The sequence below is a fragment of the Zonotrichia leucophrys genome, chromosome 4 (genome assembly GCF_028769735.1).
Source record: "Zonotrichia leucophrys gambelii isolate GWCS_2022_RI chromosome 4, RI_Zleu_2.0, whole genome shotgun sequence".
NCBI lineage: Eukaryota > Metazoa > Chordata > Aves > Passeriformes > Passerellidae > Zonotrichia > Zonotrichia leucophrys.
The window spans coordinates 43,073,887-43,089,003 of NC_088173.1; the positions used below are offsets into that span (position 1 = coordinate 43,073,887).

The window sequence follows — 15,117 nt, forward strand, 5'->3', positions numbered from 1 at the left end:
TTCCCTGCAAGATCCCTCTTCCTCTATCCCACTGGGGTCTGTTACTTCCCCTGTTATTGCTTCAGTCATTCATTATTTGTCTGTGCTTCCCCCAAGACAATGTGTGGGGAAGATCCTCGCTGGAGGACGCCTGAGGATAAGTCAGCATGCTGCTGGCCCACGTGCCAGAGGGAAGGACCTGGCAGGATTTCAGGACCTTTAGCAAATTCCAGTGGCAGGGTCCTGCTGGAGAGAGCTGCACTGCTAAATGCATTGCAGAACATTTCAGTCTTCTCCTGCCAGCGGCAAATTGAACGTTGACAATCCCAAATTTAATAAACCAGGCAATCCACGGAATAATCCCAGCTTTGTTTGCTGAGGGCTTTGCGGTGGTTGTGCTGGTTTTGGATGGTGCTGGTGTTTCTGCTCAGCCCAGGCAGATCTCCACAGAAACATCCTTGGCCCTGCTGGGAGGGTGACAGGCACTTTCCTATAAATACAGTTTTAGTCCTGTTGGCCTGCAGCAGCTTTGTTTGGGGGCCAAAGCCAGCACCCCCATCGTTAGGGAATGCTTTTGCCAAGAGAAAGTCTTCCAAAATGACAGCACCACTTGCTGCTCTGCAGGCTCAGGTACTGAGGTTTCACCTCAGGATAATGTACAGGATTAATCATGATGGAATGCTGAAATTGTTCTTACTTTTAAAAAAACCCATGGAAATAAATAGAAGGGCAGGAGAGGAGAGCAGTGAAAATGAGCTGGCAAGCTCAGCTCTTGCTTACTGTATTGTGTTGTGTGTCATCCCTGAGATCCCGTGAGGGCTTTGAATCCCATGATCACCCACAGCTTTGTGAAGCCCCTGCCGGGTCCCTGTCCCTCTCACAGCAGAGCTGTTGGCAGAGCCCAGAAAAAGCTGCAGAAAAAAAACTTTTACCTTCAGATGGGAAACAGCAGTGTGGCTCACTCGAGGGAGCAAATAAACCCAAGAGAAGGATGAGGTAGCAGTTCAGAAGCTCGCAGGAGGGGACAGGCAGTGAGACTCAGGAAGGAAGGAGAAATGCTGGCAGGGAGGCTCTGGATAGCATATGGCTGGGTGACTTTGGTGCTCATGTGGCCCCAGGGAAATGCCTGCTGGAAGCAATGAGCAAGGTGGTGGGGAATGTGCTAAAACACTGCATAGCTGCAGTGTTGTTTGCCTCTCTAATGAGCTCAGTGCAGGGGTTGGAAGGGGAGGATTCCCAGCACAGGACTGCTTGGAGCAGTGGGTGCCATGGCCTGGCTGTGGCTGCCATTCAGTGGCAGTCCCCTGGCACTGCGCTAGGGACTGTCCTTCGGAGCTCATTCCACCCTCCCTGGGCACCAGTAAATCCCACAGAGGCTGGTACTCAGCTCCTGCCTGTGGTTTGTTCCAGGCATCCCTGTTTCTGTCATGCCAGGCAGGCTGCCCACTCCTCTGGTGAGGGATAGAGACTCATTCCAGGCAGCCTGTCTGCTGCTCCCCTGCACCTTCCTCACTCCCAAAGGGAGGTGTGCCCCATGTGGAGGTATGGGCAGCACTTGGCACTTTGAGGGAGCAGAAAGTGATGTTTGAAAGAACACATCCCGGCAACAAAGAAAGGAAGTCAGTCCTGTATTTGGGAGTAATTCTGGATTAATGTGTGTGAGAGACAGAGCAGGAAGAGATTGGGTTGGCACGACTGTTGTTGCTGAGGTGGGACTCCAAAGAACGTCCTTTCTGCATGGATTTGCATGGTTTACTGAGCTGGACTGGACATGGAATCACAGGATTGTTTTAATTGGAAAAGCTCTCTAAGATCACCCAGTTCCACCAGCACTGCCAGTCACCACTAAACCATGTCCCCAAGAGCTGCCTTTAAATTCCTCCAGAGATGGCAACTCCAGCACTGCCCTGGAAACCCTGTGCCAGGGCTTGACAACCCTTTCTGTGAATGTGTTTTCCTAATATCCTACCTAAACCTCCCCTGGCACAACTTGAGTTACCTGGGAAAACACGGTGTACCACAAACTACAGGATTGTTCTGCCTTTCCTTCTTCTCTGCCTTCTGTTTCTAGTCACACCACAAATCAGAGGTGAAAGGCAGTTTGAAGCTCACTGGAACACGTTTGCCCACCTGTTCCTTGACTTGCTGAGTGACTGGAATCGTGCCCTCTGGACAAGATGTCCAAGTCCTGGTGAACTGGGAGAGTGTGATTGCACAAATGTCCTTGTGTCTCTCAGAACACAGCAGGAGGATTTATTGTTTATTCAGCTTCATTTTATGAATTACATATTTACATATTGTTTCTTCAGCTTTATTACTTTCATGGCTTCATTCCTCTCTGTCATCCCCCTGTGGGTGCAGTTTGGATGGCTGACAGGCTGGGAATGTTGTCCCACCACGTGTTAATGGTGTGTGGTGTACAGGGAGATTCTCACCTGGGCTCTCCTGCTCTTCTTGTCCCACAGTTCATTCCCATGCCCGTGCTCTATGGTGTCTTCCTCTACATGGGAGTTGCATCCCTCAACGGCGTGCAGGTGAGTCATCAGCCAGCACAGGGCTTCTCCCACAGCCCTCCAGCTTTACCCTTCTCCTTCACTGCCTCCTCCTCCTTCCCAAGAAGCCCATGAAGGGTGGCAGCTGCTGGCAAACTTAGCCACAAGCCCAGGCGTCCTGAAATGGCAGACCAAGGGACAGTGGCCAAGTGGGCACCGGCAGTGCCAGGGGTGCTTTGTGGACCTGGGTCCATCTTTGGCAACCAGGGTGGGGCTTGGGGTAGCCTGGTCTGGTGGAAGGCGTCCTTGCCTATGGCAGAGGGGTGGAACAAGAGGATCCTCTTAGGATCCCCTCCAACCCAAACCATTCCAGGATTCTACAGGCTTCTGCCCCAGCTCAGGATCGCTGCCAGGGTAGTTTGGGTCCTGTGCCACAGACTGAAGGCTAGGAAGGAGGATGATTTATGGCAGTGGGGTTGTTCCTCAATGCTAAGGAGCAGGGACATTGTTCTCCAGGGAGGGGAAGCCATTCCCCTCTCTTTGTCGTTGAGGAAATCTTACATAAGGAACCACTCTCGTGCCCAGCGCCTGTAGCTGGCCCAAGGAGGCTGGAAGTGGTTTTGTTGCTTTCTGGCACCCTGTTAATTGAGGCCTTTCTTTTTTGTGTCGGGTTGTGCCCTGAGGGGAAGGGACTGCCTGTTCTGTGAGTCCCAGAATTCCCTCAGGCGTTCTGTAAAACAGCTCCAGCTTCCATTCAGTGCCGCGGTTCCGTCTGGTCCCGGCAGTGGGCAGTGAGCCCGCGCTCCGGCAGGGGACAACGAGGGGATTGTCCCGCTGCCCCGGGGCGGCTCTCCTGGAGGGGATTTCCCCTGCTCCCGACCCAGGTGCTGGGGGGGTTGGGATCAACAGTGTTTTGTACTCACTGAGAAATCCCCATTTTGGTTTAGCTCCAAGTCCATCCGGTCCAGCACAGGGACACTGCTGGGAAAGCTGCCCATCTTCCTCGCCCTTTGGTGAGGTGCTGTTCTGTTTTCTGGCAAGGCAATGTCTGCCCTCGCCTCTGTTGACCTCTGCTCCTGATTTATTTGGGGAAAACAAAAGCACAGCTTCTGAAAGCTGAATATCTTTCCTTGGCAGGAGCAGGGAAAGGGAGGACAGCAAAAATTCCCCAGAATGTGATGCTGACCCTGGTTTGGGCATTCATCTTGTTTTCTCTCTTTTTTTTTTGTGCATCCTGTGTTTCATTTCAACATCTCTTCATTTCCAGTTCATGGATCGGCTGAAGCTGCTCTTGATGCCTCTAAAACACCAGCCTGACTTTATCTACCTGCGCCACGTCCCACTGCGCAGGGTGCACCTCTTCACCTTCCTGCAGGTGGTGTGCCTGGCCCTCCTCTGGATCCTCAAATCCACCGTGGCTGCCATCATATTCCCTGTCATGGTAGGTGTTGCTGTCCTTCCCAGCCCTCCCTTTCCCCACAGCCTGCTCCTTTCCCCCTAGGACATTCCTGTACATGTGTAAATCCAGCCTCTCCCTAGCGAGTCTGTGCCTCACAGCTCCACTCGTGGCACTCAGGGGGCTCAGTGTGACTGTGGCTGCCTTTCCATTAATCCTCTGGAGGAAAATGAGCCTGGAAAGTTAATTTTTTCCCAGGAAGGTGTAGTTAGTGTTGACCAGTCCTGGCTGCCAAGGTTAGATTTGCTATGGTTTCTCCTTGAGCTGCATGAACCGAGGAGAGGTGCAGAGTTTCTGGCTTAGCCCACACTAGCTACCAGATGCAAAATGTCTCCCTGGCTTTTAAATAGCACAAATTGACAGAACCAAGAAGGAGGCTCAGTGCTAAGAGAGGTGTCAAAGGGAGGGAAAGGGAATGTCTCTTTTCCTTGGACTCCAGTAAACAGACACTAATGTTGTTTACCCTCTGTGGGTGACTATTCATATTATTACTGGAATTATAGACACAGCTAGGCTTGGAGATGGATCTGACTTGTGCAAAAGGCAAAGTTTTATGAAAGTCCTGAATAACTCTTGGTCCCAAGTCACCTAATTTCAGGTTTATGGACATGTAAAATCTGAGTTGTGGGGGCTGGTAGGAGCTGCAGTGCTTATGTAAGAGAGAGAGGGAGGGAGGGGAGAACCCAGGTGAAGAACAAGATGGTGAAATGAGAAAAGATTATGCCAGTTGAAAAAATCCTCCAAATGTTCCTGCTGAGACACATGCTCCTGTGAAAGATGTAAAAAATCAGTAATTCCCACTGATGTGGCATTCCATCGCAATTCCATGGCTGTGTTGCACTGATGTTGGAAGCTGGAATGTAAAATCTCTTTGCCCATGCTAAAATCTGATTGCAACCCAAGGCTGACCAAGTTTGTTAGAATGGTGCAGACTCAGGGAAGGCACAGCCACAGCTTCGGTGGGCCTGGATATGATGGCAAAAAGCTCCATTTTCTGCACTCACGAGCAAAAAAGCACAAACTTGAGTTTGTGAGGATTCAGCCAGTGGCCAAGTCCCTGTTTATTTGGAGGAAAGGCATTTTCAGCACAGTAATCCACAGTGGGATGGCCACAGTGTCTGTGTGGTATCTTTCCCCCCTGAGTAATTCCTCACGTCTGTAATCGCCCCTCAGGTTATGCAAGTCAGAGCCTGAGATCTTCTCCTGAGAATTGTTTGTGCTGTGCATCAGGATGGCCTGGCACAAAGCTGTCCTTAAAGGCAGCTTCTTGGGAATAGGTTACAGCTCCCAGCCCATTGCTGTACCCTCTGCAAAGCCTGTGTGGGATCTCAGTGGCCTCTGCTGGGGCTGTCAGGCCCAGTGTCCATGTAAGCACCCATTTCAGACATGTCCCTTCCTTCTTTCCCAGTGCTTTTGTTGCAGTCTTGCACAGAACAAGCTTTTACTCCAGTTTCCTGCTGCCACAATCCCAGTAAACTTTATTCTGCAATCTCTGGGGGCGTGGATTGGCCCTTGTCTGATTTCTTAAAAGTTCAGCTGGGCAAGTGGTGAGAAACAAGTCAAGGTTTTATTACTCAGGCTGTCCTGTGAACCTGCCTCCAAAAGTAAATGAAAGTGCTCGTTTGTTTGCTCTTTATTTCCTAATACAGGAGTGTTAAATACAGGAGTATTCCACTGCTTCTGATTTTTTCTGACATGAGGCAGTGACAGCACAACCTCTTAAGCTGACAGAGATGTCCCGGGTGTTCACCACCTTCTTTGTATGTTCATTTACAGCCAGAATTCAAGAGTGTGGGCTTAGAAGCAGAACTGAGAGGAATGCAGTGTGCCAAGTGAAAGGTAAAATGTGACTGGGAATCCCTCTCTGCCTTTGCAGATCTTGGCCCTGGTGGCAGTCAGAAAAGCCATGGACTACCTCTTTTCCCAGCATGACTTAAGCTTTCTTGACGACGTCATTCCAGAAAAGGACAAGAAGAAGAAAGAGGATGAGAAGAAGAAGAAAAAGAAGAAGGGCAGTATGGACAGTGACAATGATGATGTAAGGAGCTTCCTGCTCTTGTCACATCGCTCCTCCCTAGGTAGCTAACCCCCTGCACATTCCATGCCCTGCCCAGTGCTGAGGCTGGACATTTGCCAGCCACTTGTGGAGCTGACAGCTCGGTCTGCCACTGCTGCAGCTAATGAGTCCCAAAGAAAACTTAATTCCTACACAGCCTTCCCTTTTCCAGCCTGTGGTGGGTGATTTGTGCATTGCTAGGGGTGAGGTTACACTTTCCAAGAGCACCAGGTACCTGCTGAGGTTTCGTGCCCCTTGCTAGAATGCCTCTCATCACCCTGCCTCCTCCAGCTTCCCTCCTACACCTTTCTCCCCTTCGTTGTCTCTTACATTTTAGGAGGAGAATGCTTTTCACCAGCAGCTCTGGTCCTACTGGTTTTATTTTTCAAGTATTTTTTAAATGGCTCTTTTGGAAAGCACATAATAGGTGTGATTTGTCATATTGCAGGAAAAGCTGCTTGGTGTTGGTAAAACTCATCACCTCCATGTTTCCTGAGCATCCGTGCCCTCTGCAGTGCACTCTGGTCCTACCTCAGGTGGCAGTATGCCCTAAATAGTGAAAAGTGACCTGGCTAGGCCACACTCATGTGCCTTTGACTGTTCTCTTTCCTCCTGTATATGTAAGAAGAAGAAATGTAGTCTTGGTGCCTTTAAATGTTCTCCTGCTCAGGTCTAACTCAAATGCTTTAAATTTATGTTGAAGTGCTAAAGACACTCCATGGTGAGTTCTAAGCATGGTGTCACTTCTTCTGCTCATGTCCATGAAGAAGGGCCTTTCCTGGGCTGTAGGGAGAGGTAAGGTCACCTGAAGCTGGGAAAGAATCCCCTTTTAGCACAGCAGGAAAAACAGCTGGGAGGACTGGCTTTTAGTTGAGACAGCAAGCTGCCCTGTCCCATCCTTGCTCCAGCTTCCAGGGTTTTCTTTAGCACCCTTGAGCAAACCCAGATGAGAGTAAAAGGGGCTCTGCTGAGGAATCAGCAATGGTTTGGCTCCATCCCCTCCTCCTCACTGGTGTGAATCCAGCCGTGTATCCCCAGCCATGGCTTCCCTCTCTCCTGTCTGTTTTAAGGTATTTCCTCTCTTCCCAGGCTTTTCCTGAATTCCAGGTACAGTAATTAATCTAATGGGTAAGATATTTTATGCAAAATATTGGTCCTTAACTCTTGCTGGTTTTTTTCAGCACTTGCCTTTCCTAGCTTCCTGAACATACAGCACTGGGCAATTACTGGCTGGATTATTTTCACCCTTTCCCTTCCAGAAATATCCACCCCCAGAGTCAATCCAGTCAATCCTGTGGGATCTGGGGAGCAGTGCATGGATCTGAGTTCAGCCAGGGGAGTTGCTGGGTGTCACTTGTGCTTTCTTTGAGTTCTGCTTGTCCCTCAGCCTCATAAAAATAGTCCTGAGGAAACATCTTGAAGTTGGAGTATGAAATAAGGCACTGGATATCAGTTATGTTAAAAAATAAATCAAAAATAAGAATAATAATCCAGGGAGAGCCAGTCTCTGGCCTCCTTAGTGTTTTCCTGCCCTGACTGGAAGGTCTCCTCCCTCTACCCTGGTGTTGTGGGTCCGGTTCTCTTCAGAAACAAAGATGTCCCAGCATTTCTGGCAAATCCCACCTTCCTGCCTTTGCCAACTTAGGCAGTAACAGCCTTTCCTTGGCTTTGAGGAGTTCCCTTTATTTTTAAAAAAGCCAAACAATTCCAATCACTCCTGTTGAGCAGAAGCAGGTGGTGGTAGAAGGCAGCGGGGGTGAAATCCTGCTGGTGCCCCAACTCTGGGGGACTCCAGCTTTTCCCTGTGCCCCATCCTGAGCTGGTTGCTGTTTCTCTGGCTGGGCCAGGGTTGCAGAATTCTTCCAAGGGCTCTGGAATTGGTGAACCAGAGGTGTAACTGAGACTGGGGTTGACTCCACTTTCATTAAAGAGGGAGCTGAGCCAGTCTGATGTAAGGAGCCTCTGCCATGTCATATCTGGGGCCTGTGGAGCAATTGGGAACAAGCAAGGGCTTTTACAAGAATCCCAGCAGGATGAAGGATTTGGAGGAGCTTTTCCAGCAGCGTGCTGTGTCTGCCCACAAATGCATTTTCCATCTATTTCCTGCAGCTGACTCCAGGCAGAAGGGGATGGTGTCTTTTATGACGGTGGGGTGGGAAAGGAGATGTATTACAATTTACAATCCAACAGGATGATTCTTTTCTGTTTTATTTTTGGAGTATGAGGGTAATCAAGGGAAGTGGGATGCAGTGGGGAACCAGTGGAATCCATCAGGCAGCTATGCTGGAGGATGCTTTTCTCTTTTCCCTTCCTTTCTTTTACCTGTTCCTACAGAACTGTGTGAAGGATAATTTTAATGTGTGGGAGACAATGAGGGAGAGAGCAGTGGGAATATTCTAAGACCTTTTACACATTTCTTTCACAGTCTGACTGCCCCTACTCAGAAAAAGTCCCAAGTATTAAAATACCAATGGACATCATGGAGCAGGAACCTTTCCTAAGTGATAGCAAACCTGCTGACAGTGAGTAGAACTAAGCTCTTGCATGCCTGCTTGACTCTCACTTGCACTACAAAACTATATCTGTGTCTATTTAGTGATTTTAAAATAATTTTTAATCTTTCCTTTAACTTCAGAAGTATTCTCTTGTTCTTTTTTTTCCCCTCTCGTTTTTAATTTCCAGGCCCCTGCTTTATGACCGATTTTGCTTTTGTGAGCTTTAATTTTCTTTGCTGGTTACAAAATCAATGTTATTCCTTCTGGTGCCTCCAGTTTAAGTGCTTTTCTCCAGCTCCTGACAGGTCTCCTGGCCACCCACTCTCTGTTCCTCTCCTCTCCCTCTCCCCCTTGGTGTTAACCTGCTGATGGTGGGATTTTTTTTTTTTCCACTGAGCTTTGTGTTCTGGATTTGCAGCGCTGTCCTGTCACTGTTTGTTCCCCTAGGTGCCAAGCAGTTGCAAAAATCAGCATTTAACAGAGTAATTATTTATCTGTGTCATTAAGCTGCACAGGCAGAGATCAGTTGGCCATTAACATATTTCCCTTCTTAGGTGGTTTGTGCTCTTCTTTTAGGATTTCATTTCTGATGTTAATAGCTGTAATTGTTTAATTTAATCTTTATTTTCAGTCATTCCCACTTTACATTTTCCTCTTTTAAGTGAGGAATCACAGCTGACCTTGGTGGTTTTGCCTTTGGGATGACTTTGTAACATACTAAGGGTGTCAAATGCCCTTTTCCTCTGAGGTGGGAGGGGAGAAATACAAACTAAATAAATTAGCCTGGCTAGTGCTTCCTAGGAGCAGGATCTAACCCTTCTGATCTTTAGATCCTTAAATTATCGATGGATCTTAGGAACTGGGAGCCAGGTTCCTTTCCTTTTGGTAGCATATAGAGCCCTCAGGGAATGGTAAGCCTTACCCTGTGGCTTTTAGATACAGAGACACTCAGAGTTTGGGATATAAAATAAAAGCATTGGAAAGGAAGCATTTTCTTGGCTATTTGGATATCCTCAATGTTTTGCTGATGTCAGCACATCATCCAAAATCAGCCACAGGCAACCTCATATCCTCCTCATTCCATGTATTTAGTGCATTCCTGATACTAAAAACAAACTGCATCCTAAATATTGTTACTCAGGATTTCAGGATCAGATGCCTTTTTTCCAACATCTTAAGGGCTAAAATAGTTAGGAAAAGTTAGTTGTGGCATCAGCCTGGTTCTTGGGATGCCCTTGGAGATGGAACAGATAAAATCAGCCATGGGCTGAACTGTAGTTGGTTTGTGTATTTATACATTTTTATAATCCAGTATTTTATTTGCTGCTTTCTAATTAAAAGCAATGTAAAATAAAAATTAAAACATATCAGGCCACTGGAATACCAAAAAAACCCAACTGGAATGCAGCACCACTGTGGGATTGTGCTTGAGTGTAACTGTGATCCAGGGCATATTCCTGGCAGTACTACTGACAGCAGCTTTCCTGCAGCAAGAGCAGGAGCAGGACTGTCATTCCCAGAGAACATGGCTCCACAGGGTCAGCAGAGGGAAGCCACCCTGTGTCCCCCAAGGACGTGGGTGTGACAGAGGGGGATAACCCAGGGGGACAGGTCCCAGGTAAGTGTCAGGGGATGGGCTGCTGGCACCCCAGGGGTGTTACCTTGGAGGAGAGAAGGGAATGCAGAGCTTCCTCACCAAGCTGTAAATCCATCTGGCAGCTAGCAGGAAAAGAGCTTGGCCCATAGATTTGGGAGAGCTGAGGCAGGGCTGGAGGCGCTGCACAGTGGGTGTGCAGCAGTGACACCCAGGCTTTCTTCCCCCAGGAGAAAAATCACCAACATTCCTTGAACGCCACACATCGTGCTGATACAATTCCCTTCCTTCAATCACACGCCATGCCAAGGTAAGCACCCCAAAATGCACCTCTGCCCCCCTCAGAACACAGCAAATTTCCTCCAGGGGACTCTTAAAATAAAACACTTGGAGAACATTCCCTGCACGGGGTTGCTGCCTCCCAAGGTGATCACGAACAAATTGATTCCACAGTTACTCCAGCTCCTGGCAGGACTGGGGATGGGGAGTGGAGAACCTGGGAGAGACCTGGCAGCTTCCCTGGCCTCCTGGCTGCTGCACTGAGAGCAGGTTTGGGAATCAGACCAGGAGAAAAATGTGGAGCTACTGGGGTAGCCCAGAGAGTTGTTGCCAAGGAGAAATAATCCATTTTTCCATATTGTGGTGGAAAACAGAGTAAAGGATAACCTTAAACTGCAGCAAGTAATAATTGCTGAGTCCAGTCCCTTGGGGCCAGCTTGGGCCTCCCAGCAGCAGGACTGTGATGTGGAGCAAGGCAAGTTTATTCCTCTGAAATGCCAAAGATGTGTCTGTGCTTACAGCTGTTAGACAGGCACTGAAATCCATCCCAGCAGCGATGCCTGGATTATTTCAGTGGCAGCTGAGGGATGTTGTCACAGCCTGGGGTGGAGCATCAAGATGCCCCATCCCTGGAAGTTTCCAAGCAGTGTTCAGAGCAGCTCATTCAGGTTATCTGTGTGTGGGCCTTACCTGAAATCTGGCTGTGCATTCCCAAAGCCCAGCATTTGTACTGCTCTGACTTTGTCTGTCTTCTTCTTTGCAGCCCTCCACGAACTCCAGTAAAAGTTGTGCCTCAAATTAGAATAGAACTTGATCCTGAAGACAATGGTTATTTCTGGAGGAGCAAGGGAACAGAAACTACTTTGTAATTTGTCTGTCTGTCCGATCTTTTACCAATTCATTTTGTCACTAGCCAAATGTTGAGAAGCTCCCTGCTCCCAGCGGCGAAGGTAACGGAGCCCGCCCTGCCCCTCCCCGCCCACGCCCTCGGTGTTTCCCGGACTCCTCCTGCCTGGCTGCGGGGGCAGCAGCGCTCCGGGCCCGCCCGAGCCCCGCGGGAACGCCGGGAGCCGCTGTCTGTGTGTCTGCAGAGCCCAGCTGACCTCCAGGCTCATTCCGTGTCTGCTCCCACTGCTGGAACGTGCTGCTAACCCTCGTGTAGGTAAAAGAGAAGGTACTTCACTCCCAGCACAGACAGACCATTGCCATCGCTGTAGCATGTTTGGAAACGTCCCTTTCCTATGCAATTTTTTTTAAAGAAACACTTTAATGGACTTAATCCGTCAGGTACATGGAAGAGTGTTATTTTCCTAGATTATTTTGTTTAAATTATGGGGGCCTAACCTACGACTTTTTTTTTTTTGACAATTTTTTTAACCTTTTTTTAATTACTGTAAAGAAAAATGAATTTTTTTCCTGCAGCAGGAAACATATAGTTATGAGTAGTTCTACCTCTTATTTCTAGATGCCAGGCTTTCTGTAAAAAATGTATTGTACCATATATAATGTGATTTTTACAAGAAACAAACCCACAACATCACACTGCAATCTCCAGGACGTGGCATAGGGCTGGATCAGTTCAATTAACACCTTGTGCTCCGAAGCATCTGTTTTTCTTAGGGTTAAGTTGGTTCATGGAGTTTTTTGTAATGAGCGATCCCTGTTGTGAAAGAGACTTAAATCTCTTGTGATCTTAGAAGAGCATGAATGGACAGCTGCTGGTTCTATCCCTGTTGTTGATTTCTGACCTGGGATGGCTCTGTGGTTTTCTTGGAACACCAGTGTGTCCGTATGTGCAGTGAGAAGAGCCAAGGTGTGCCTCAGGCACAGTGCACGAGGAGGAAGATGAAGGTGGCCTGCTGGGATGTTCATCCTGACACTCAGATTCACAAAGATCCTCCTGCATCCCAGCCCTGTGTTCCACCATCTGCAGAATTGACCCTGCACCTTGGCTGCTCTGCCCCACACCAGCAATGCAGCAGGACTCAGCAGGCCAGGCATGGGCATCCCAGGATTTTGGGGTGCAACCAAGCAAGTGGACATCACATCAGGAGAGAGGTTTTCCTCTCTGCAGCATGTTCCTACTGGTATGTGCATCTAAAGGCATCTTTGGGAAACTGGGCTTCACCAGGACATGGGGAACACACAAAAAGCTTTGTCCAAAAATAAAAAACAGAACAAGAAGCAAAAGTACCCCAGCTCTCGAGGTGAAATTCCTGATGGAGACAATCCCATCACAGAGGATGGGCACATGCTGCCACTTGGTCCTTGTGAAACCAAAGTCTGGGTTGGTGAAGTCAAGAGGAATTTCTGATGGTGCTGAGACCTTAAATGCCAAATTTTAGCATCTGCTCCCACACAGGAGCCACCACCTCTGTATAGCCCCTGCTCACCCTTGAGGGGCCTCCCCTTCAGTTTCCATGAAATCTGTATTGGGTATCTTAGGAACCCAGCTGAAACCTACTCTGAAAATGCTGGGGAAACTTGGGAAAGGCCTGAAGAGGAGCAGCTCTGGGATGCCTCCTGCTGCTGGAGGACAGGTAACTTGGGAAGTGTGATGCCAGCTTAGCCAATGCTCTCCATCCCTTGGTGGACACCAGTGCTGGCACCCAGTGGGGACACAGGCTGGAGCACAGGAGCTGCGTGGGGATTGCTGCACATCCTGCCCAGACCGTGCGTGTGCAGCAATCCCACAGGAGAGGTGCCATCAGCTGGGTCGCAGGGGCTGTCCCGCTCGGTTCCATGGGCACAGCTTCCAGCTGCTGCTGCCTGGTGACCTGTCTCCCCAAAAATGAGGTCTTCTCTTCTGAACCGTGTTAAATACACTTGAAGTGTCCTGACTGCTGTTCTAGATCTTTCTCTCTCTCTGTGTTGTGTTTTTTGTGTTGCGCTGAGGGCCGCGCTGCCGACAGGACAAAGGCTCTGCATGAGAAGCGCCGCCCTCTGGCAGCAAAGGTTCTCTGCAGACCTTGGAGAGTAACCAGAACGTCATTTCGATCCAAATTAGGTGTTTTGTCGGAAAAGCCTGGGTGGGCGCTTCAGGAAATAAGTGTGGAGACTGACCCAAAGCCCTCCAAGATCAGAGGCAGCCGTCAAAAATGACCTTCCCCCAGCAAATGCCAGGTCCCAGCCCGCGGGGAGCCGGCCTGCGCTGCCCCCTCCCGGGGCTGCCGCACCTTTGTATCTCTGTTGGAATCGAGTCGCACTTTGAGATACTTTTATTCTTGTTCTTAATTCTCCTAAGTCCGTGCTTTCTTTGGAGGAGGGAACAAGGACTTAGGATGAAATGAAGTGGATCAGATGGTGGAACTAAAAGGAAAAAAAGCAGAAAACATTTCAAACATATTAAAGTGATTTTTTTTTTCCAGTAATATAAAAAATGAAATTCCTTATAACATTATAGTATTTTACAGTTTTATGAAGCTTTCTATTGTGACTTTTATGGAATCAAAAGATGAAGATGATGAGATATTTTAGCATTTATATTTTTCAAAATTAAATAAATGTATACTGAAAATAAAGTAACTTTATGCATTCATGGGAGAGTTCATGTCTGTTTTCCCTCAATATGTGCCAAGTCTTCTCTGATGGAACCGAGATCCCAGAATCAGTTTGGTGATAAAAGGGGCTCCCTGACACCCTAGTGTTGGACCCACTGAAGCATAGTTTGGGATAGCTGGGGGAGCGCTTGGATGTGGAGAGTTGCCAGAAGGTCTGGGTCTGCTGGGCCCCCACTGGGCACTTCCCTCCGGGCCCCTGGATCCCTGCTTGTGCCCGGGGCTCCCCCAGCTCTGAGCTCAGAGGGGGCCGGTGCACAGGGCAGCACTTGGAGGTGAAGGCACCTCGTGGAAGGGCTGGGCGGTGGTGAAATTTGGGATTCCCTGGGATTGCACCCCAGAGGGAATTGAGGACCATCTCCTCAATCACCTAACCAAGGGGAGAAGGAAGGGTCAGGAACTGACCGGGATCAATCTCAGGGGTCTTTTCCAATCCAAATGGTTTTATTTTGGGATTGTAACCTGCACAAAGGCAGTACCACTCACCTGGTGGCAGGGAGAGCCACCTCCTTGCCACTCAGCTCCTTGTTGGTCAGCTCTGGTGCCTCTGGAAGCTTCGGAGCAAGTACTGGGCAGAGTGGGCAGCTCCCTGGGTACCGGGTACGTAGATGAGCCCAGCGGTAGGACAGGTCTCACCTATTTGAAGTCGCAGGCAATGGGCATGGGCAAAATGCAGCAGCTGGACGCCGAGGAGAGGAAGGTCTCGGTGCGGCTCCTCCCGCTCACGGCGATCCAGCCCCGCTGGTTCCACAGGAGCGCGCACGACGGGCGAGAGCCCCGCGGGGCTGCGGCCCCGGGGAAGGGAGGGAGAGCCGGGCGACGCTCTGCCCCGGCGGCGCGGTGCTCTGGAGGGGGAGGGCGGGCGGAGCGGAAAGCCCCGGGGCTGCCTTATTGGGGGCTTACCGAGGGGACAGCACCGTGCACGGGATGCTGCGGCGGGGCCGCGACGGCGGCCGAGGGTGTGGGGGCAGAGCACTGCTGGGGTCTGCCGAGAGGTCCCGGGCGATGCGGCCTCTCTCCCGTCGGGCGGATCCAAGCGGTACCGGGACAGGGATCGGTTTCGGGCCCGGGATGGCCGCGGGCACGGGGCGCTGCCGGGTGCGGGATCGCGGCCGTTCCCCGGTGCGGGCGCGGAGCCGCCGTGTGGGGCCGGGACCCCGCAGTGCGCCCTCTGGCGGACACGGAGCGCGGTGCGAGCGCGGCGCCCCC

General features: G+C 49.9%; 1 protein-coding gene across 4 annotated transcripts in view; it reads left to right on the top strand.

Annotated features, from left to right (window-relative positions):
* The window catches only part of SLC4A4 (solute carrier family 4 member 4), a 116,946-nt gene extending 103,057 nt beyond the window's left edge, over positions 1 to 13,889 (top strand). For all 4 annotated transcript variants that reach the window (XM_064711387.1, XM_064711389.1, XM_064711390.1 and 1 more), the window contains 6 exons: positions 2,445 to 2,513; positions 3,739 to 3,912; positions 5,804 to 5,965; positions 8,409 to 8,505; positions 10,303 to 10,382; positions 11,115 to 13,889. In XM_064711387.1, coding sequence (XP_064567457.1) covers positions 2,445 to 2,513; positions 3,739 to 3,912; positions 5,804 to 5,965; positions 8,409 to 8,505; positions 10,303 to 10,346 — 546 coding nt within the window. In that variant the 3' untranslated portion in view covers positions 10,347 to 10,382; positions 11,115 to 13,889. The remainder of the gene's footprint in view (positions 1 to 2,444; positions 2,514 to 3,738; positions 3,913 to 5,803; positions 5,966 to 8,408; positions 8,506 to 10,302; positions 10,383 to 11,114) is intronic.
* The last annotated feature ends 1,228 nt before the right edge of the window (positions 13,890 to 15,117 follow it).